This window comes from Lepidochelys kempii, chromosome 1 (genome assembly GCF_965140265.1).
Source record: "Lepidochelys kempii isolate rLepKem1 chromosome 1, rLepKem1.hap2, whole genome shotgun sequence".
In the NCBI taxonomy this organism is placed as follows: Eukaryota; Metazoa; Chordata; order Testudines; family Cheloniidae; genus Lepidochelys; species Lepidochelys kempii.
In genome coordinates, this window is record NC_133256.1 from 78896844 (window position 1) to 78921276 (window position 24433).

The window sequence follows — 24433 nt, forward strand, 5'->3', positions numbered from 1 at the left end:
GGGAAAGGGATAATGCAATGGTTAGGAAAGACATTACCATGAGATGTCACTATGCTGTAGTTGCTGCCCATTGTTTACCTCATGGGCCAGGATCCCCCAATTTCCCTCCCTCACCTTAAAAGAATAGATACTATTCTTATAGATACTACTAGGTAGATACTGTTAAGAGTTCTGCAGGGTCATACCCTGGATCAAGTCCAGCAGTTAATAGCAGCAGTTAATAGAAAGAGCAGTGACGCTGGCTATTAACCCACAACTATGGTGATTTCCTCAGGACTTTCACAGACTTGTGTACCTTCCCTACCCATTATGAAATGTTTGCCATCCAACTTCTGTATCTGTCATTCACCTGCTAGTTTTGCACATGGAATCGGTTGGAAAATATTAGGCCCAGAGGGAGATGAGAAAAACAGGAGAGGGAAGAGATGAGATGTAAAAGCTATCAATGCTCAGAAATCTTGTGAAAAATGTGTGTGTTTTTTTTGTTTGTTTGTTTTTACCACCTTTTTACTGGGTCAGACCAGTGGTCCATCCATCCTGATATTGTGTCTTCTGACACTGGCCAGTGCCACATGCTTCAGAGGGAATAAACAGAACAGGACAATTGTCAAGTGATCCATCCCTGTTGACCTGTCCCAGCTTCTGGGTGTCTGATGTTTAGGAACATAGTGCATGGGGTTGCATCCCTGACTATCTTGGCTAATGGCCATTGATGAACTTATCCTCCGTGAATGTATTTCATTCTTTTTTTTAACCCAATTATACTTTTGGCCTTCACAATATCCCCTGGCAACGAGTTATACAATATGTGCATTGTGTGAAGTAGAACTTCCTCATGTTTGTTTTAAACCTGCTGCCTATTAATTTTGTTGGGCGACCCCTGGTCCTTCTGTTATGTGACAAGGGAAAAAACACTTCGTTCTTGATTTTATAGACCTCTGTCATATCCCTCCTTTGTTGTCTCTTTTCTAAACTGAACAGTCCCAGTTTTTAAAATCTTTGTATGGAAGCTGTTCTATACCCCTAATCATTTTTGATGACCTTCTCTGTAACTTTCCCAATTCTAATATCTTTTTGAGATGGGGCAATCAGAACTGCATGCAATATTTGAGATTTGGGCGTACCATGGGTTTATCTAGTGGCATTATGATATTTATGGTCTTATTATTTAGACCTTTCCTAATGATTCCTAACATTGTTAGGTTTTTTGACTGCCACTGTGAATTGAGCAGATGTTTTCATAGAATTATCTATGGTGACTCCAAGATCTTTCTTGACTCGTGACAGCTAATTTAGACCTCATCATTTTGTATGCATAGTTCGGATTATGTTTTACAATATACGTTACTTTGCATTTATCAACATTGGATTTCATCTGCGTTTTTGTTGTGCGGTCACCCAATTGTGTGAGATCCCTTTGTAACTCTTCATAGTCAGCTTTGGATTTCACTATCTTGAATAATTCAGTAGCTTGTTTGAACTTTTCCACCTCATTATTTACCCCCTTTTTTAGATCATTTATGAATAGGTTGAATAGCACAGGTTCCAGTACAGATCGTGGAGGGACCCTTCTGTTTACCTCTTTCAGTGTGAAAACTGACCATTTATTCCTATCCTTTGTTTCCTACCTGTATGTAACCAGTTACTGATGCATGAGAGGACCTTCCCTCTTATCTCATGACAGCTTTACTTTTCTTAAAAACCTTTGGTGAGGGACCTTATCAAAGACTTTCAGAAAGTCCAAGCACACTGCATCAGCTGAATCATCCTTTTCCACATGCTTGTTGACACCCTGAAGGATTTGAATAGATTGGCAAGGCATGATTTCCCTTTACAAAAACCATGTTGATTGTTCCCTAACATAGTGTTCATATGTGTCTGTTCTTTATTATAGTTTCAACCAGTTTGTCTGGTACTGACATTAGGCTTACAGGCCTCTAATTGCCGGGATCGCCTCTGGAGCCTTTTAAAAAATAATTGGCATTATATTAGTTACCATCCAGTCATCTCATATGGAGGCTGATTTTACGTGATTAGTTACATACCACAGTTAGCAGTTCTGCAATTTCACATTTGAGTTCCTTCAGAACTCTTGGGTGAATACCATCTGGGTCTGTTGACTTATTAATGTTTATCAATTTTGTATATCAGTTATGTATTGAAAGTTTATATTGCAACTTCAGTTACAAAACAGATACATTCTGGTATGGAATGAACATTTATTTACTGCATAAAGTTGAAGTCCAATCTTCCGTTGTCTGTGTCGCAAGAGGTTGATTATAGTTTGCACAAGCCTCTTCCATCTTAAGGTCTGTCTACACTGCACACTCCTGTCAGCAGTGTGTAGAGTACATACCCTACATTCCTGACTCTCAATATGGTATATAGCAGTGTGGACAGTGAGACACTGCTTAGGTGAGTAAAGACACACACATGTCTCCTGTGGGTATGTGCCCTACAATGCTCTCTACTTGCCTAAGCAGTATTTCCCTGTCTACACAGCTATTTTTAGTACTGTGGTGTCCTGCGGCTTGTCTCCCACTGCCAGTCTTTCCCCACATCAGGGAAATGGTGAGGCAATGAGCACAGGCAGTGCTGGAGCTTTTCCCTGCTACATGAAGACTCCGGCCACGGGAAAAGGCTCTGGCAGAGGGAGGCAGCGGCAAAAGGCTCCCACGGCTCCCTGATGCTTCTCTCTGCCAGACCCTTGTACTGATATGTGTTGCTATGCACAGCAGTGTGGGCATAGCTTGTTTTTCACTGTGGTATATAGCTACACACATCCTACATGCCACTGTAAGAGGTGTGGAGTATAGGCGTAGCCTTAGATATACTCAAATTTAGATATCACAGTTCTGCCTATAAACTTTGTGTATTACAAGTAGCTTAATCTTACTATAATTGAATGTAATTCGATATTTCCTTTTTCCTTTTATTCATTTGACACTAACAGCAACAAAAGTGCTGTCACTGTTTCCCTTGTCTCATTAACATATTTGTCTTTCATGCAGAAACAAGAAAATTTCACTAAAGCGATGACAAAAACCTCAAAGTAGTCCAGGGGACTCAGGCAGATGTGGTATCTGAAATTACTTGTAGTTCATTGTGTAAACTGACTAGAGCTCTGTGAAGCTCTTCTTTTTGTCTCTTTCACCAACAGAAGTTGGTCTAATAAAAGACATTATCTCACCTATCTTGTCTCTCTCACATTCTGGGACCAGCACAGCTGTATAACACTGCAAACAACAATGGTAGATTTCAAATGGTCAGCATCCCATTAATACATATCTTGAGCTGACAGAAGGTGAGTTACGGCAATCAGACAGAATTTAGTGAGTCAAGTTATTTACAAACTTGTTTTCGTTCTGTCCATATCTGTTGTACCATGTGACCATATACTACTCACAGTGAAACTCTACCCTATTATGAAACACACATAGCAAATTTAAACAATAGTGGGTAGGGCAGTAGCTAGCAAATTGAACCTTGTGTAAACACAATGGCAGATATGTATTACCCCATCCATAGTAAACTATATAGTTTTTGAAGATAGACATATCCTCCCACACAATGGTCATTAAAATAGAAAATGCAGCTTGGGGAATGGGCAATGTGATGTTAATCCTTTTGTGTAGTTAAAAAATGTTGCCAATCCTAAACAATGTTGTAGCCAAGAGACTAATTGTATGCTTCTAATGCTGGAATGTGCTAATAAAATAGCACAAAAATGACACTTCTAGTGAATCAGTGCAGAGTTCTGAAATGTTATCTATGAATTTCAGATAATGCGGTTCTGAAAGGTTTCCTATAGACTCTCAAAGTTAGGTACTTGGTAAATGTGCTCTTCCTGTGTTTTGCTTCTGGCTGGGACTTGGCATACAAATTGTTGGCTCAGGAGCAATTCTTATCCTCATTCCAACTTCAGTTCAATGTGTTTGAATGTATTGACTAAGAGTGGGAATGAAAACGGCAGCTTTGAATGTATTTGTACTTACAGGATTATTGGAAGCTTTTCAAATTATGGTTTGAAAGGATAACGCTTGTGCACTTACGTACTATGATTATGCTGAAAATGTCAATATTCCTTTTGGCTACACTAAATTAAAGTGTACTTAAGTAAAATGCTAAAAGCTACATAAATAATGAAAATGGAATGTCTTGAGTCACACCCTAATATCTGTTATCTCAGTTATTTGTGTTTCTGGAAAACCACTTTCTGTGTAATATGTATTCTTCAAGCTGGTTGAATTTTCCTCTAGTGGCTAATAAAATGTACCCTTTAGTGTATCATCACTTCCACTTGAGTAGAATGTGCCACTTTAATGGGAGCAGCCTCAGGAAGCCAATTGTTTTCCTGTTTGTTAAATTGAATTTCTTGTTGCATTTATGGGATGATGTTAACTGCTCAAGATGTTGTGTTGGCATGATTTTCAGCTGAACTCTTTGCAACCGGTAATACTATCAGTTAAGGTCATAGATTGTGTGTTTTGTTTTGTTTTTGTTTTTTTAACTACCCTCTCTTACAATGTCAATCAGAAATAGCCAGTGTTGAGTAAGTAGGTTTGCTAATTTGTGTTTAGAGTGGGCAGGGTTTTTTTGGCTGAATAGTTTATTCACCAAAACATGCAGTTTGGGGCTGCGGGAACTGAAAATATTTGTGAATTTGGGTTGAATGTGGTGAATTGTTTCATATTTAAAAAAAAAAAAAGGAACATTTAAAAAAAAGTTTGTTTTGTTTTGACTCTTTCAAAATGAAATGTTTAGTTTTTTGTTTTAAAACAATATTTTGTTTTGAAGATCTTTATTTAAAGAACACCTGAAAATTAACAAGAAACTCTCACTTCCGGTTCAACAAAATACCTTGTTAACGAGGTTTTTTTCTTTTTTGTTTTGGCCAGAAACTGAAAAATTTCTGGTTTTAGATAGACCTGAAATACTTTTTTTTTTTCCAGATTTTTTTTCCCAGCTTGGCCAGAAACTGGAAAATCAATTAGTTCAACTCTACTTGAAACTTTCAATTTACCAATCTAACATTAATTTTCTGCAATAATAAATGGTTTATAAAATAAGACCATTCTTCATTAAAATAAAGTTAGTTGCAAGAGATGTAAGAATAGTTTAATGTTCAAGTAAATATCATTCAAATAGGGTGGCTACTTTTGAACTGGATTCCTATCTCAATCTCAAGAAGCAGAACCTATGTAATGTTTATAGAATAAATAATAGAAAAATCTGATCTCTTGGGATATAATCCCATGAGGGGCCTGGGTAATATCAGAAAAGCAACATTTGAATGGATTATGCCCTCATAATTTCAGGTTTTAAATATTCTCTCCAACAAGGACATCTGCTGCTATTGCTCTTTTATGGGGTGAATTTGCATAGGCATGGGTCACTTCTTCTCACTGGACAAATAAGAATAATTAAGATAATGGCCTTTGGTGTCCAGTGCCAGGGTCCTAGGGAGATCACACTTGAGAAACACACAATGGAATGCAGAAATTTTGCTAAACTGATTGAAGTTTGTACTGATGATCAAGGTTTTTCAGTTCAGTACAGTATAACTCAAGTTTTAGAAGGCAACACAATGGCTTAGTGAGCTTCTGAATTTCCGTAGCTTGTGCTGTTTGAATTTTGTGGTTCTGTGGTAACGTGATTGGCCTGGGGCAAAAAATAAGATGACAATATTCACTTTTCTGTTCATAGCTAAGTCTTCAGATTTGGTTCTTCTTGTTCTGCGTTTTACTATTTTTTTTTCAGATTCCTTTTTTTTATTCTATTGTTTTAGTTTCAACTCATGTGTAATTTCTCTGTCTAGCTTTAATAGAAATCAGAAAGCCACTACCTCCACCATTCTGGGAATGAATGAGAATTCAGATGACACTAACTTATTTCAAAGTCAAGCAACAATTATAATACCTAAATGACCATGTGCGGCTGGCTTGAAATGCAGGTCTGAATATACAAAGCAGCACTAGTTAGGTCATCCATTGCCTCTGCTTGTTGTTAGTTGTCATTGCCCACGAATATTTTGCTCTTGGTGTCCCCTGAGTCCAGTACCAAATAGCCTGGTGGAACTGCAAAGCATATATGCTTGGATCTCCATAAAGTCCTGAAGTGTGTTGCTACACAAATATGCATGGGCTTGTTTTTGGTGAAGTTAGTTGTGGAAAACCCACATCCTCTCAGTACAGGGCTGCAGGTCAAAGACAACGGTATTTACTCCAATATAATATATCCAGAAAGGTAGATGGGTTGATGGTTAAAAGCTTTGTTAAACAGGCATGTGTGCTGTCATTTGTTGCCAGGGTAGTGTTTAAGTGCACCTTCTGAGTGGTCCACTAACACAGGGCACTCTTTTTCCTATTCACTCCGTTCCTGGGTGAGAGATCTACAAGATTATTAATTCATCCATTGTGGTAAAATACAAAGTTTCTTATCACTAGGCCTCTGTGTGGAGTCAAAGCATTGACGCCCCGTGAAGGGTGACTGCTGTAGCCTAAGGAAATTGGTATAATAAATTCAGTAGAACCTGCAAAATGTAAAGATATGTCTTCCTGCTAATTTACCTCCAAAGTCCCTAGAAATGCTTTACTTTTCCCAAGGATCTTTTCAGACTTCGTCTTTCTTTTACTGCTGTGAGTTCCAGCATAATACGTTCTAGCTCTTATGATGTTTCAAACAAGAAGAGATTCTCTCCTTAAAAAGCAAGATTTCAGTCACAACACTGATTACATCCATCAGGAAATACAATGTGACCAAAAACTTGTTATCTTAATCTCCTCCTTAACCTGAACTAGGATCATTCTTATTGGCTCTTGAACTCGGTTTTCCTAAAGGGCAATAGCCCAGTGATAACTTTCGATAAGTCCTGCCTGTGCTGTGGCTTGGTTATCTACTACCAAGGTGTGCCTGGTAGATTCCTCTGAAATGGCTTTTGGTTGTCTAAAAGCATCTGCAAGGCTTGAAATTGCTTTTTTTAAAAAAATTTTTTAATTAAATTAAAACTTTTAATTAAATAGAAACCCAGAATAGCAAGCTCAGAGTAATGGTTGATGCAGCGCACAGAAAAATGAGAAGTATTTTGTCTAAACTTGGTTTGTAAGTCATTTGAACCACCTATATTAACTGCTGTACCAGTTCAGCCAGTTGTGATTTGAACTGTCTGCCTTGACCCTAGAAACTCCATTAGCTGTTATGCATTCCAAGTCAATTTTGTCAGCAAAAATTGCCCAACCTGCACCAATCTGATGGATGTATGCTGATTCACTCAGCTCTAGACCTGTCAGCAGCTCTATCAGCAAGCACTGTAGTAAACCTGTCTTTCTGTGTGCATTTGAGATGTCTATTTTCTTTCCTGAAAGGATGCTGATTTTGACTACCTGTTTTTAAAAAGTTTTCCAAGAATCACTTTTGTGCTTGCTTCCATTCTATCTCTCATTAGAGTTGCCAGTCATCTGGTTTTCGACCGGAATGCTTGGTCGAAGAGGGACCCTGGCGGCTCTGGTCAACGCTGCTGACTGGGCTGCTAAAAGCCTGATCAGTGGCACAGCAGAGACCTGGGGCTAAGGCAGGCTCCCTGGATGCCCTAGCTCTGCATGGCTCCCAGAAATGGCTGGCATGTCCCTGTGGCCCCTAGGCACAGGGGTGGCCATGGGGGCTCTGCGCAGTACCCCCACCCTGAGCACCGGCTCCGCAGCTCCCATTGGCTATGGTTCTCAGCCAATAGGAACCAATGGGAGCTGCGGAGGCGGCACGTATGGACACCTGTGGGTGCGGGCAATGCACGGAGTCGACTGGCTGCCCCTGTGCCTAGGAGATGGACATGTCGCCGCTTCCAGGGAGTCTGCCTTAGCCCCGTTGCACCACCAACTGGGAGCTGCCTGAGGTAAGGACTGCCTGGCTGGAACCAAAACCCCCTCCCGTGCCCCAACTCTCTGCCCCAGCCCTGAGCCCCCTGCTGCACCCAAACTCCCTCCCGGAGCCCGCACGCCCTCCTACATCACAACCCCAGGCCTGAGCCCCCTCCTGTACCCCAAATCCCTCATCCCCAGTTCCATCCCAGAGCCCGCACCCCCACCCACACTATGAACCCCCTCAGTCCCAGCCTGGAGCCCCCTCTTGCACCTCAAACTCCTCATCCCTGGGCCCACCCCAGAGCCTGCACCCCCCACCGGAGCCCTCACCCACTCCCACACCCTTACCCCAGCCTAGTTAAAGTGAGTGGGGGTGGGGCAGGGGCAGGGCAGGGGTGTTCAGTTTTGTGTGATTAGAAAGTTGGCAGCCCTATCTCTTATGCATAGGAGGAGCTCCCCACAGAGATCCACAAATTGACTTTGTTCTCACCCTTGAAGTCCCTCTTTAAAACTTTTCTGTGGGTGTGTCTACATTTCATGCTGCTTTTGTTTTGTGTAGAGTACGTACCTGCGTAGCCCCCTAACATGATGTAAATAGCAGTGTAGCTGGTGGGGCATGCCTTAGGCAGCTGGCATAAAGACATACCTGAAGGGTGTGGGTATGTATGCGAGTACATTCCTACTCTTTGTGACTACCTGTTTACAGTACTATTTTTAGCAGGGTAATGTCCCACTGCCTCCCTGCCGCTCAAGTCCTTTTTCCCTTCCATAGGAAAAGAATCCCCCAGAGGGGAAAGGCTCTGCCAGCTCCCTGTTGCTGGAGCCTTGCCTGCAGCAGGGAGCTGCTGAAACCTTTTCCAGCTGCCTCCCCTCTGCCAGAGCCTTTCACTGACACGTGTAGCTACATGCTGCTGTGTGGCTGCAGCTTGCTTTCACGTAGCTACTAGGGCTGTCAAGCGATTAAAAATTTAATCGTGATTAATCACACTGTTAACCAATAATAGAATACCATTTATTTAAATATTTTGGATGTGTTCTACATTTTTCAAATATATTGATTGCAGTTACAACACAGGATACAAAGTGTACAGTGCTCACTTTAAATTTTTATTAAAAATATTTGCACTGTATAAAAACAAAAAATGTATGAAACTGAAAATACTATTTCTACTTATCGTTTTTACAGTGCAAATATTTTTAATCAAAAATATAAAGTAAGAACTGTACACTTTGTATTCTGTGTTGCAATTGAAATAGATACATTTGAAAATGTAGAAAAACATCCAAAAATATTTAATAAATTTCAAATGGTATTCTATTGTTTAACAGTGCGATTAATTTTTTTTTAGTTAATCAGATGAATTAACTGATTTAATCAACAGCCCTAGTGGCTATACATACACTACCTGCTGCAGCCAGTGTTGTGTAGCATAGAAGTAACTGACCAGGGTGCCTGAAAACAAAAAAACTTGACAATGATTAAGCAACTGATATGATTTGACTTCTGCTTATCATGCCTCAGTTATTGTTTTGTTGTCCTTCACTCTGTTCATTGCACCCACTGGTTATCTATAGTCAGTTGGATTGTAAATTCTTTGGGGAAGTGAAACATTCTTTTTGTTCCATATTTTTACTGTGCCTACAATGATGAGGCCCTGGCCTCATAATTCTAATAATAAATATTAGTGAGAGACTTAACAATTGCAGTTAAAGATTTTTGCTCCATGAGTGTTTGTTTTGATCCATTTTTAAGGCCAGTTTTGGCTGCAAGTTTCTGAATACTTCTAAGTCTCCCAAACTGTGATCATGTTTCATGACACTGAGTAGAGGAAAGCAAACTTCTGAATCTCTTCCCATTATATTTTATGTAGCAGCCTAAGAACAGGGATTTAATGTGAACAAAGTGACTATTTGCTGTTTCCTTATTTCATGTAAGATATAGGAAACCATTTTGAAAGTTTTACACACACTTTCAAGAGGGCTGTCCTTATCAGAAAGCTGTTCATGTGTCTGCGAATACAGCTATTAATATATGACATGAACCCCCTTATTGGTTGTTACCATTCATGCATTTTTCAGCATGATGTCAGATCTCATCTTTCTTTTTTACATGAGGAGGGACCATTATAAACATCTAGTTTGGACTTCCATAACACAGACCAAAGAACCTCGCCAGATATAATTTCTATGTCGAGACTGATTCTTAATGTATTCTTCTGTGCCATGTGTACTTTGTTGAATTGGCCCATGGCTTCCAATAATATCCTCTGCTGGTCCAGAATGGCTGGCTAGTCAATTCTGACCACCCCAAAAAACCCTTAGCAGGATGATTTGATGCGTCCCAGGCATTTTTTCAGATTTTTAATAAAATTAACTGTGTGGTTTTCACATAAGTATTTTAAAACAATGTATAAATTAAGGATTGATTTGAAAATTAAACTGCCTGGCGTCAGTAATTGCAAAGGTATATAAAGTGTGTATGAGAGGACACCTCCCTCCAAAAAAACCAAATTAATATATTTTGCAGCAGCAGTTATTCCCGTGTGCTCACACCCTCTCCTCCCCCCCTTTCCCCGTGTGTGTATATAACATAAAAAATAATCCCCTGACTGATATCCTTTTCACTTGTCTCTTCCCAAAATGCTGAAATGATACTAGGATATGTAGTCAGCAAGAAAAGAGAATAATCTGAAAAGAGATGGGGGTGTTGATGAAGTGCAGAGATAGATCATCTTGCAAGAACAAATCTTATTTCCTTTGGTATTTGGTAGGTCAGATGATATGCCCATGGTCTAAATGGTTGGTCATGTCCTGAAATCAGTTATGCCCATTACATAAATGCACCACACCCTGCATAGCCTGTTAAGGACTAAGGATCAGAACATGTTGCAGTCAGTCATAAATCTTACCCTTAACATCTGAACATGCTGTCCTCTAGTGATATGTAACAAATAGGATGATATTGAACAGAGATGGTCATGAGTAATGAAGTGCTTAGATCACTTACTTTTTATTGACATTTCAAGTATTTTGATTCCATGTGTAACAGGGTATACAATATCATGTTATGGTGTTACTTCACTTAAGGTCTTCTTTTCATAAAGATTGTTACCATAATATCAAAATACATATTTTCCTTTTGAATTAAACTGTCACCCTAGTAATAAAGACCCATCAGAGGTAGCCAAATTAGTTTAGATTTTTCCATATATGCAGTCTTTTGACCTGTGACACAGGATATGATCCTAGAGAGATATTGAAACAAGCCTATTTCAGATTGTGTGTGTGTGGGTGAAATTGCTTTTTAAAATAATTAATGAAACCAATATAGCTGAAATGCTAGTTGGAGAACATACAGTTCGGATGGATATTAATGTTAAGGAAGACTAGGTAATAAGCTAAGGCCCAGTGTGGCCTATAGTAGTTAGAAGTGTTTTAGCATAAGGAATGTCAGAATTAGCATAAGCAGCTTGACCTGAGTTTATAAGATTTAGTAACACTTGTTTTTAACAAAGCACTTAAGTGCAAAAGAATAGTTTATGCTTGAAATAATGGATTTTCAGGGGATTTTTTACTATGGGTAACCAAGAGGTTAACCACGTTACCATACCAAAAACACTGGGAAATGTCTGAATGGAGTATTGACCCAGATAATTTATGTCAGCAATCGGAACCCTGAGTATGGGTACCCAGAAAGCAACACATGAATAAGGGGCCAAGACCTAAGTAAATATGATCATGGGTATGTAAAACCTGATGCATGAATGTTCACAAGTGAGACATCAGGAATGAGTGAGTAGGTGGCAGCCCAAATTGTCGTCATTTCTTGTGGTGATCTCCACTTACTGTTTCTTTATCTTTGCTCTTGCCAGTCTCTAATGTTGTAAGTATGTCAGCATTGGGGATTGTTCTATTCTGCACTGGCTCTGAGGCTGTAAGTATGCACAATTCAGGGGTTTGTTCGGTTATGCTTAAACCACAGAATCTTATTTTTCTATGATGTCAACTATACTTGCCTGTACTAAATACAACTCCATCTGTATGTGCTTCACCAATATCATCATCTTAATTAACTCTCTAAGATGCTGTCTGAATATAAAGAACCTGTTTGTGACAAGTGCATTTGCACCTTAAAATAATCCAAGGTTTCAAGTCAAAACATAAGGATACAATAATATGTTCTTAAATAACTTGCCTACAAACTTGGGCCTTAATCTTTCAGTCTAGTACTACTATGAAGTACAAATCACAGCATAAAAATCAAGGATTTCGGCATTCCAATAGCTGAGTTATGTCTCCTTCCCACACTCTTTCCCCCTTTTCAATAGCAAAATGGGAAAAAGGGAATTCACTTCAGCAATTGTCAAGGTTCCTTCTCCACTCTGAACTCTAGGGTACAGATGTGGGGACCTGCATGAAAACCTCCTAAGCTTACTTTTACCAGCTTAGGTTAAAACTTCCCCAAGGTACAAACTATTTTACCCTTTGCCCTTGGACTTCCACTGCCACCTCCAAACATTTATCTGGGTTTATTTTATTAGGAAAGCGTCTTTCCCCCCAAAATCCTCCCAATCCTTGCACCCCACTTCCTGGGGAAGGTTTGGTAAAAATCCTCATCAATTTGCATAGGTGACCACAGACCCAAACCCTTGGATCTTAAGAACAATGAAAAAAGCATTCAGGTCTTACAAGAAGAATTTTAATAGCAGAAACAGTAAAAAAGAAGTAACAATAAAAAAATCACCTCTGTAAAATCAGGATGGTAAATACCTTACAGGGTAATTAGATTCAAAACATAGAGAATCCCTCTAGGCAAAACCTTAAGTTACAAAAAGACACACAGACAGGAATATCCATACTATTCAGCACAGCTTAATTTCTCAGCCATTTAAAGAAATCATAATCTAACGCATATCTAGCTAGATTACTTACTAAATTCTAAGACTCCATTCCTGTTCTGTCCCTGGCAAAAGCATCACCCAGACAGAGATTTGTTTTCTCCCTCTCCCCAGCTTTTGAAAGTATCTTGTCTCCTCATTGGTCATTTTGGTCAGGTGCCAGCGAGGTTATCCTAGCTTCTTAACCCTTTATATGTGAAAGGATTTTTCCTCTGGCTAGGAGGGATTTTAAAGGTGTTTACCCTTCCCTTTATATTTATGATAGCAATGAAGTGCCATTCAGTTCAAGAAAGGATGTTGATAATGGAAAAAGTGTAAAAACAATAATTCTTCCCACTTTCAAAGAATTAATAATTACAGGTTTTATAACAGGTAGGTATTACCATATAAGGATAATGTGCTAGATGCTTCCTGGTATACTTACACTGCACAAGGTCTTGTCTCAGAAAAGTTTACAATTTAATATTAACATTTAAGTAAAATGGGCTACTTCTGTTTTGAGACCAGTAATACATGGTGAACTGTGTAATGTGGAAAACATAGTGTTTCTCAAGCTCAAGCCATCAATTTTAAATTGCTCACTGAGGGGCCCTTTAAGTTAGCTATACATCATGATCAAGTTTTTAAAGTCAGTATCAAGGATCTCTAATTTGGCCATGCTGAAGTTTTATTTGAATGCCAACACTATTCTTGTGTAGCTTGAAAGCTTGTCTCTTTCACCAACAGAAGTTGGTCCAATAAAAGATATTGCCCCACCCACCTTGTCTCCAACACTATTCTTTATTATTATAGTATTCAGAATCTCATAGTAAACCTATCTGAATTTAAAAATTTCTTAAAATATATCAGTCTGACAATTTCCACTAGATATATAGCATCATTAATGCAGATGCCTTAGGAGCTGTAAAAAGAATTAATTTAAAAGGCTAACATGTGTCTAGTGCAAACTGTCTTTTAATTTTAGATTTATAATTTTAACAAGTCCAGAAGTCTAATGCAAACCTCTGCAAACTCCTCACAATGAAATCAGACTAATTTTTTGTTGGAAAGTGTTGGGTCCTTCCCAGCTGCTGTCATGTGTCCGTGAACTTGGTGGTTATGAAAGGTGCTCCATTGACAAGTCTGGAGAATGAAGTTTTCTTTATTTAGAGAACAGGCACAGCATAAGCAATGACAAGTTAAGATTCCCCACATTGTGCCACTAGAGCCAATTCTGTGTTCTGGAGGGACACTCTCAATGAGTTAGACAGTTGCTGTCTCAATGAGCAATATATTTTTTGACTACTGCAGATAGGTTTGCCAACTTTCTAGTTGCACAAAACTGAACACCCTAGCCCTGCCCCCTTCCTGAGGCCCCGCCCCTGCTCACTACATTCCCCCTTCCTCTGTGGCTCGCTCTCCCCCACACTCACTCACTTTCAGTGGCTTGGGGCAGGGAGTTGAGGTGTAGGAGGGGGTGAGGGCTCTAACTGGGGGTGCAGGCTCTGGGGTGGGGCCATAAATGAGGGGTTCAGGGAGGGGGCTCCAGGCTGGGGCAGAGAGTTGGGGTGTGGGATGGGGTGAGGGTTCTGGCTGGAAGTGTGGGTCTGGAGTGGGGCTGGGGATGAGGGGTTTGGGGTGCAGGAGGGGGCTACAGGCTGGGGGGTGGGGCCAAGGGATTCGGAGTGCAGAGGGTTGAGGCAGGGGGTTGGGCCGTGGGAGGGGGTGAAGGCTCTGGGCTGGGGGTGTTGGCTCTGGGGTGGGGCTGGGGATGAGGGTGCTCCAGGTTTGGGGGGGCTCTGGGCAGGGGTAGGTGGTTGGAGCTCCGGGCAGGGGTAGGCGGTTGAGGTACAGGAGGGGGTACAGGCTCTGGGGTAGGGCTGGGGATGAGGGGTTTGGGGTGCAGAAGGAGGCTCTGGGTTTGGGGAGGCTCGGGGCTGGGGCAGGGGGATTGGGCTCAGGGTTGGGGCAAGGGCTAACCTCAGGCGGCTTCCGCTCAGCAGCGCAGCGGGGGTCTAAGGCAGTCTGCCTGCCTGCCTGCCTGCCTGCCTGTCCTGGCACCGCACTATGTGTGCCGTGGAAGCAGCCAGCAGGTCCTGGTCCTAGGTGGGGGGTCCAGGAGGCTCCATGTGCTGCTCTCGCGCGCACACACACACTGCCCCCACAGCTCCCATGGGCCGGTTCCTGGCCCATGGGAATGCAGAGCCCTGTGGACTCCCTGCCTAGGATTCTGATCTGCTGGCTGCTTCCGGGGTGCAACATGGTGCCAGCCAGGACAGGTTGGGACTCTAGCCTGCCTTATAACCTCCGCACCGCTGACTGGACCTTTAACATCCTGGTTGGCAGTGCTGACCGGAGCCGCCAGGGTCCTTTTTCGACCGGGTGTTTTGGTAGAAAATCAGACACCTGGTCATTCTAACTGCAAATGAGATATTCAATTATGAACTTTTAAATTTGTTTGGAATTTCAACATTGGGATGTGCTTGGTTTGTGGGTTATAGGTCAATAAGTCATTGCAGCTTCGTGAAACACCCAACTGTAGCCACTTTGGTGTTGACTGGAAGAAATATCACATTTACAGTTCCAATTGTGGGTTTATGAATAAACTGTCCATATTTAAGTCCAAATTCTGCCCTGACTTTAAGTATGTACATCAATGAAATAGCAGACCAAGTGAGGATAAAATTTGCCCCCTAGGTATGTTACTCAGTTTTTAACTAGATCAGTGCCTCCTATCATTTTTGAGTTTGAATCATAACTACAACTCTAGGTCCCAGTCCTGCAAACATGATTTCCACTCTTCTAGAGTTCACTTTTACTAGCTAATGCAGGTGATTTAAAATTTAGTGTTTGCAGAATCTGGGGCCTAGTTTAATTTATGGAATACAAACTCTTATATAAACTGTCTATATTTAAATCTTTAATGTAAGTAATACAATCAATATAAGAAAAAAATGTTCCTCATTGTATGTAAAACAGGTTGAAAGAGAACAAGGTACTAAAATAAGGTTAAGTGTATCACAAATGCCTATGAATGTTTGGGGAGGGCAGGGCGGGTGCTTCTACTTGAACTTGCTTTCAGATGTGATAATCGGTAAACTTTAATCAGTTAGTGACATCACTTTAAGAGATATTAGCTATAAGTCGATAGAGTCTCAAACACAAGCACACGCTCAAACCATTTTTTTAAACAGGAAAATTATATACATTATCTAGAAGAACAAGTTTCACTATTTTTGTTACAAGATTGTTTTCTGAATGTTTATCGTTTTGAAGCTTCTTATCTAGAAGTGAACACTCTGTCTTCCTGCCTAGTTATTTGTTGTGAATTCTGGAATAACACATGACACCCTACCAAACAAACAGGAAGAGCTTCATAATGTATTCATTTTTCTATTTGATAATCTGGTTTGTTTGTCTCAATAGCCACTTTGGAAATAAACATGACATAACACAGTTTTAAAATAATTTAAAAACTTAACTTTCTGAAAGCTTTTTTTAAATGTAAATTCTCATTTGGTTATTTAGGAACAATGATTTGAAGATAGTGGAACTACTCACATGTTATGCACATTTATCGTTGCAGGATCAGGTCCTTAAAAGCTTTATATTTTTTCCATTTCCCCTTTAATTTACTAACTTCCCTTTCCCCACCTTAATTTTTTTTAAAAGTCACATCAGTAAAGATCCATGACTCATCCTAGAAATAGGTATCAGATTGGATATATTGAGTAAAGGCTGGATGGAATAAGTCAAACGTTGATAGCAAGCTTTAATTTCTCTTTTACAAATATAGTTGAAAAACCCGCTGTCTAGAAAATTCTGCACTGTACTATGTATCATAGTTTTAGCAAAGTGTGTGTATGCAAACTCTGAAAATAGCTGGGAAACATGGAAACTGTTTAGTTCTTCTGTTTCAAATTTACCATGATTTGCACACTTCACAGCAATCGTTTACATTAGAAAATAACGGTAGCTATTCCCAGTGTGTAGCTGGAAATTGGTTCATGCTGAAGGAGATGGAATTTCCTGATATAGTTAAATGTAAACTCTTCTTATGAGGTATAAAAAAACAAACTTGCATTCCTTTGAATGTTTAAGTTTTTATTGATATTACTTCCAAAGAACTCTATGGATATAAATTTCTGACTGTGAAGTCCTGAGTCTTGTAATACTACTTCTCAATCTGTTGCTAGCCCGGTTGTAATTTATTTTTAAAAGACAAATTAACACTGTTGTTTGCTTTACAGGCAGTCACTGGGAAAAGTTTTGGAACCAAAGATTTTCGAGCAGCTTTAGAAAACGGAGTCCTGTTGTGCGAGTAAGTATGGAAAATGTTTGCTATTAATGTAAAAACTGCATAGCTTAAATATATCACCTATTCACTAATGAAGATGAAATTGACCAATTTTTCTCTCAAATATTTTGTTCAACTGATATTTCCTTGGCTGCAAACAATATCTGTCAGAGCAAATTAGATTAAATATACTACTTGGCAGTCTGAGACCACACTGTCGAAGATGGAAGGTGATGGGAAACAGTAATATTCTCCAAGTGGTACTTACTATTAGAGCTGGGTGAAACTTTTCGTCCAAATTTATTTTTAGCAAAAAATGCTGATTTGGAAGCAACAAAATAGTTTGTGAATCCTTGTTTTTGCCAAATTGTTCATATTTAAAAAAAACAAAAACCAACCAACCAAAACACACACAAACCAAAACCCTACCACCGGAATTCCAAGGAAGTCTAAACAATTTGATGTTGTTTGTTTTGTTTTGTTTCAAAATTCTCTTCTAATTTATTTTTGAAAAATTTAAAAATGTTAAAGCACTCTAAATCAATATGAATAGTTTTAGTTCAAACGAACCATTGACACAGATGATGTGGTATAAATTTTCCTCCTTTCTTCACTCACTCTATTGACTTAAATAAGTGCACCATCAGCTTGACTATTTCTAAGATTGCTCGCTGTCCCTAGTAGCTGGAATGTTTCTAGAGGAAACTTCCAAGTTACTGGCATGGAGCTAACAGTGACTCAGAGTAATAGAACTTTCTAAGGTGCCACAAGTACTCCAGAACTTTCACCCTGTCCCTGCATTTTTTTTTTAAAAAAAAAAGAAAACTCCAGCAGTGCAAGATCCCAGGACTGCAAGCAGCATTAATCCGCAAGGATTTTAGGGCAGGAGTAAAAGTAATCAGAATGCCAACAACACCGGGAAATATCTAGGTGGGAGCAGAGGAATTCCTAGTAGAATATTTTAAAAAAATAAATTGCACTTTGTGTCTCCAAATTATTTTTAGATGAGTTAGCATGGGGGAATATTAGTTTACATGGGCTACCAAAATATGTATTTCCAAGCCTTTAAGTTTCTCTCTGTACATACCATAAACAATGATTATGGAAAGTGCAGAAACAGTGCAACTTGTTCTGCATTTCTCTCATTGTCCTTATTTGTTGTCTTCTCTCTACTTTCTTTTATTTTTATTTATTTATTCATTCCACTCTCTTCTCCTTCCCATTCTATTTTTCTGGCTGCTTCCTCCATCTTCCCCTGCGGGATACAGGAGTTGACCAGCAAAGTGAACAATGAATTATGATTTCTTAAAAGTAAAAACCACAGTAGAGATGGAGAACTTGTCCTTTCCTTATGCTGCTTCAATCAGATGTTGAGTAGAACAGTGGTTCTCAACCAGGGGTCTGAAGCCCCCTGGGGGCCCGCAAGCAGGTTTCAGGGGATCCCCCAAGCAGGGGCAGTGTTAGTCTTGTTGGGGCTCAGGGAAAAAAGCCGAAGCCCCGGGCCATGAGTCCTGCCACCTGGGGCTGAAGCTGAAGCCTGAGCAATTTAGCTTTGCAGGGAACCCTGTGGCGTGGGGCTCCAGGCAATTGCCCTGCTTGCACCCCCTCCCCCAACATTGGTCCTGTCTTTTATATGCAGAAAAACAGTTGTTGCTGCAAAGGTGGGGCCGTGGACTTTTTCGCATATTGGGGAGGTGGCCTCAGAAAGAAAAATGTTGAGAAACCTGGAGTAGAACAAGAGCTGATGCAATAAAATACGTGGTTTATATCTTTTTAAAGTGTACTTCTTACATTGCAGTAACAACTAATTAGTTCAAAATGATCATGAATTTGAAAGATTTGTTTTAAAAAACAAACTGAACAGTTAGATGGAGTCTTGGAAATATAGTGAGAGAAGTGTGGATTCAAAAAGGAGGTGTGAGCTTTAAAAATAAAGCTAAAATGTTTCTTTCAGCGTTAGAACTCTGAACAGATATTTTCTAAAATCTTCTGCTAGCTTCATCATCCAGCTATACCAAAAGAAGGTCAGGAGATACTCGATATGGTTTTAATCCGGTCACAACTTTATTATTGTCTGGGACTACCTGGCAGATAAAATTGTACAGTGTAGGTAATTCCGTGTTTGTTCAATATCTATCTGGGGAGACTTCTGCCAGCCCCGCCTCTTTTTCCATCCAGGTTCCCCAGCTAACCAATTGCTGGGACCTTACTATTCCCTCCCCCTCCCCCAACGAGGGTTAAGGTGGGTGGGCTATGAGAAAGCGGGTTGGTTCCCTGCCGTGCCAGTTATAGGAGCCCTGATATGTGCCCCCTGCCACCTGGTTCTGTTCCTTTAACCAACATCTCCATTTTACATACTTTTCCAAGCCATTTATCTGGTCACTGTGTGCTTTTCCTACGGAGTACCTGCACTGGATGTCCACCCCACTCTTACACAATGAGTTGTGACACCATAGCCTAACACCCTTCCCTACTCACCATAATAAAGCCCTCTCTGAACTTGCTGTGGGGAAAGTGAAAAAAAAATCCCCTCCACCTATGCCAAGATAGTGGTGAGGGAAAAATTCCTTCCCAGTCCCCCTAAAAGCCATAATTAGTGCAATGCCCACAGCAGGTCCTCACCAAACTTGGTAATTTTTGCCACTTCAGGTGCAGGGAGGGTGGGTGCTGCTCCCCCTGGTCTGGGGAAAAGGGACTTCTCCCACTGGACTTGACCATTTTAAACTCCCCAGTCCTTCTGGTCCCTGGGGATGTGTCAGCATCACTACTCTGACCCACTCCCCGTTTTGTAGCAGCTTCTGAGCCTTGCTCCACCAGCCTGTAAAGTGCTATTTCCTGCGCTATTCCCCTGCCAAGTGCTATTCCCCTGCCAAGCCAAACAATGTCTTCCCCCCCCCCCCCGACCCCGAAAGGTGCAGTGTGGTCATTATTGTCATGTTTGGCAAAATAATGGAAGAATAACTTGCACTTGGCAGATGGGAGCTCTCTTCTGAAGCTAATCAGCTTAACTCTCATTAATAGCCGTATGCAGTAAAATACATCTTGAAATTAATTCTGCTGAGCAGGCTGACTTAGCATACAACATTCTTTTTTTAAAAAATGCTTTCTGAAAATGTAGTTACATTGCACTAACTTGTTCCAGTCTTCATTTAAGATTTATAGATAGCTTTTAAATTATCTCAATTTCATATATTCAGAGGTAGAAGAAAAGGTGGTTTTATGAGTAAAATGGCAAAGTTTTCCAGCTACAGTATTTCCACTGTGGTACAATAGGGGGCAAAAATTCAAATAATAAAATAAATACTAGACTACTAAGTTGTTTCAGAGTGGCTCTGCTGCAATGGTTGAGGTAAAGGAGACTGAATTCTCATTGTAATACATTGAATTTGCTGTGGGCAGTCCAGAAAGGTAAATCCATTTAAGTCATACTACTTGTAGGCCGTCCCATGTTCTAAACCACCTGCATCAAAAACAGACAAATGAAAATGTTGCATTCAGAAGCTAAATAATTCTTTGAAAAGCCACCCAACAGTGTGTGTGTTACAGTTTTTTTTTTAAAAAATCTTCAAATGCTCTTATTTTTAGTGATTACTTACTGAAATGTTGAGATATTAATACCAATAGTCATAGAATCATAGAATATCAGGGTTGGAAGGGACCCCAGAAGGTCATCTAGTCCAACCCCCTGCTCAAAGCAGGACCAATTCCCAGTTAAATCATCCCAGCCAGGGCTTTGTCAAGCCTGACCTTAAAAACCTCTAAGGAAGGAGATTCTACCACCTCCCTAGGTAACTCATTCCAGTTTTTCACCACCCTCTTAGTGAAAAAGTTTTTCCTAATATCCAATCTAAACCTCCCCCACTGCAACTTGAGACCATTACTCCTCGTTCTGTCATCTGCTACCATTGAGAACAGTCTAGAGCCATCCTCTTTGGAACCCCCTTTCAGGTAGTTGAAAGCAGCTATCAAATCCCCCCTCATTCTTCTCTTCTGCAGGCTAAACAATCCCAGCTCCCTCAGCCTCTCCTCATAACTCATGTGTTCCAGTCCCCTAATCATTTTTGTTGCCCTTCGCTGGACTCTCTCCAATTTATCCACATCCTTCTTGAAGTGTGGGGCCCAAAACTGGACACAGTACTCCAGATGAGGCCTCACCAATGTCGAATAGAGGGGAACGATCATGTCCCTCGATCTGCTCGCTATGCCCCTACTTATACATCCCAAAATGCCATTGGCCTTCTTGGCAACAAGGGCACACTGCTGACTCATATCCAGCTTCTCGTCCACTGTCACCCCTAGGTCCTTTTCCGCAGAACTGCTGCCTAGCCATTCGGTCCCTAGTCTGTAGCTGTGCATTGGGTTCTTCCGTCCTAAGTGCAGGACCCTGCACTTATCCTTATTGAACCTCATCAGATTCCTTTTGGCCCAATCTTCCAATTGGTCTAGGTCCTTCTGTATCCTATCCCTCCCCTCCAGCGTATCTACCACTCCTCCCAGTTTAGTATCATCCGCAAATTTGCTGAGAGTGCAATCCACACCATCCTCCAGATCATTTATGAAGATATTGAATAAAACCGGCCCCAGGACCGACCCTTGGGGCACTCCACTTGATACCGGCTGCCAACTAGACATGGAGCCATTGATCACTACCCGTTGAGCCCGACAATCTAGCCAGCTTTCTACCCACCTTATAGTGCATTCATCCAGCCCATACTTCCGTAACTTGGTGACAAGAATACTATGGGAGACCGTGTCAAAAGCTTTGCTAAAGTCAAGAAACAATACATCCACTGCTTTCCCTTCATCCACAGAACCAGTCCTGAAGCCTTAAAATTCCACCTGATTTTCAAGAAGGGAAAGTATCTTTCTTCCTATCCTTCCCAACTCATTACTGGAATTTAATAGTTTTTCTATGAAATCTATACTGCAGGGGCAAGTAATCTGTGCAGAGCAGGTAGTTTTAAGACCTTGTTTCTGCAACTGCCTCTTTATGTGCATCCCACAGAACCGTATGGGCATCATTGGTGCTCTGTGCAGATGCAGTGATCTGTCCACACGAAGGCAGCAGCAGGATGAGAGAGATGCAGGACTAATGAATTATATTGAATAAACCACTGAACCATTTCCCCACCCCTTTAGTTATTCCAACCCTTTAAAAAAGGGATATGTTTTGCTATCCTAATGATTTGTTTAACTTTTATCCTAAATAAAGTACAATTGCATGACGTTTTTATGATAAAAATATTATTTAATTATTCTCCAAGGGAGTAATTGGCTCAATTGCTTGACTGTGTAAGCATGAATACCTGACTTGCACATATATGCTTAAAAGGATGCTAGTTACGTGCTTTTGATTTTGAAAATCAGGTTCTTGAAGCCTATTTTGTATTGTGAATGACATAATGTATTAAAACTGAGTCTTACAGACTTCCATTGGGTGTGTGCTTTAGACAAACGTAAGCTTTGAAATATTTAACATTGAGTTTTGACCATATCTTAAAGAAATGTTGACACACTTTTTCAGTGATAACCTTTTTTTCTTTGTGCTGATTATGAAAGACTGGCTAATTGTGTACAAACAGCCATTTTACAAACATTAATTTTCTTTTTCAGTTAATCTGATAGTGGTGTTTATAGTGTGTGCCGTGCAAACTAAATATTTTTCAGCCTGAAAATTAAAATACTGGTATCTTCTCAGCCAGAAGAATTCTTTTTTTAACAGAAGAGCTTAGATTCTGATGAAAACCTCCACTTTTGTGGCAAGAACCTGAATCCATTTCTTTCCCTTACCTATGCATGTCGTATTTCTTTTGTGCCTTCTCTCTGCCATTCTCAGTAGTCTTGCTTCTTGATTATGTTTGTGACTGATTGCTTTTTATGTTTGGAAAGGCTGAGTATAAACTTATTTTAGATCCTCTTTTTAATAGGTTCAAACTTAAATCAGAAATATGTAGAAACAATTTTTCACAAACATTTTTTATTTTTTTGTATGCCTAGGGTAAAATGTTAACATTATTCCATAATAGCATATCATATGGTTAATGTTTTCATTCATTTTTAGTTTGATTAACAAGATCAAACCTGGCATCATTAAGAAGATCAATCGTCTGTCTACTCCAATAGCTGGTTTGGTAAGTAATACAATCATTTCCAATATCTTCAATGTCAGTGTAAGATTTCTCTCTGATTTTAAAGTAACGATGCCCTGTACTTTGTGTTTTATGTTTCAATATATAACTATTTTTCTCTGGTTACTGGTGTACAATAGCTACTGTTCTGCAATGTCTGTTGTACTATGCATATAGGTCTGTCTATTATTTGTATTGTATTTTGGCACTGTTCCCCATCGTTGGTGCCCAAAAGAAGACTAAAAAGCATGGCTCCCTGGCACCGAGCAAAAGTGCCATGGGCCATCGGGCAAAGGACCCGCTTCAGCCTGTCTGGCCACTCTGGAGCCACATGCTCACTCCTTGCCAGCTGGGACCCTTAACCCCATGAAAGCTCGACTCCCAGGGGCGGCTTGGGACCAAAAACCCTGGCAACACCAACACCTTCACAGGCTGTTCTAGTGCCCACATAGCACAGGCCTCCACCCACACCATCAGTGCAGCACGTGCCCCAGGAATTGGCAAAGGCTCCCTAAGAGGGCAAGCCAGCCACTAAGACCCCTCGGGGGGGCAGGGGAGCGCCGCCAATTCCCCGAGACAAAGCAGCGTGCTCTGCCTCCACGCCATAGGTTGCCAGAGTTGCAGCCCAGACATTTTAGGGCTCGTCCTTGCTCACCGGTGCCTTGTTCGTGGTCACCGCCGTCTTGATGCAGATTGCCTAGAGCAAAACACTGGTCTCCGTACTGTCGACGCCATTCACCCTCTAGGCGCAGGTCCTGCATATTGGGAGTGCTCCTCGTCGCGTCTCTAGTCCCCCCAGCACCAGTCCCCTTGTTACTGGCACTGACCACCTTGCTCTGGGCACCGGTCCCCAATGGCGACGGTCAGCAAGCAAACCCAGGAGTTGACGGCCACACCATGGTCACCGGGAGGGGATTCCTCCAGCACGGAAGCCCAGTTCAGCCCCTTGCCTAGTGTGCACCGGCAAGAATAGGCACCCAAGGCCGCTTCAACGACGCTGACTTGGCAGCACAGCCAGTGGCCTTATTGAGGCACATGAGGAATGCCGGTTATGCCGATGCCCCCTTTTCACCACTCATCAGCTGCCACCTCAGAGCAGCAGCTGGCATCACTGATGGCACCGGGCTCAGTGCACAAGGCACACCCAGTGGTCAAAGCAAAAGGAACAGTGCCTACCCCAAGCCTCCCTCCCCCATGGGGGAACCTCCCTAAGGTGGTGCAATCATCGTCCGCATCCCCAGATAAGGTGATTGCCGGACTCTTGAGGGCAAGCCT

At 41.0% G+C, this 24433-nt stretch overlaps 1 protein-coding gene across 5 annotated transcripts in view; it reads left to right on the forward strand.

The window, feature by feature from the left end:
* LMO7 (LIM domain 7) overlaps window positions 1–24433 on the forward strand; it is a 178147-nt gene that overhangs the window by 35319 nt on the left and 118395 nt on the right. For all 5 annotated transcript variants that reach the window (XM_073346972.1, XM_073346981.1, XM_073347005.1 and 2 more), the window contains 2 exons: window positions 16984–17054; window positions 23092–23161. In XM_073346972.1, the coding sequence (XP_073203073.1) occupies window positions 16984–17054; window positions 23092–23161 (141 nt within the window). The remainder of the gene's footprint in view (window positions 1–16983; window positions 17055–23091; window positions 23162–24433) is intronic.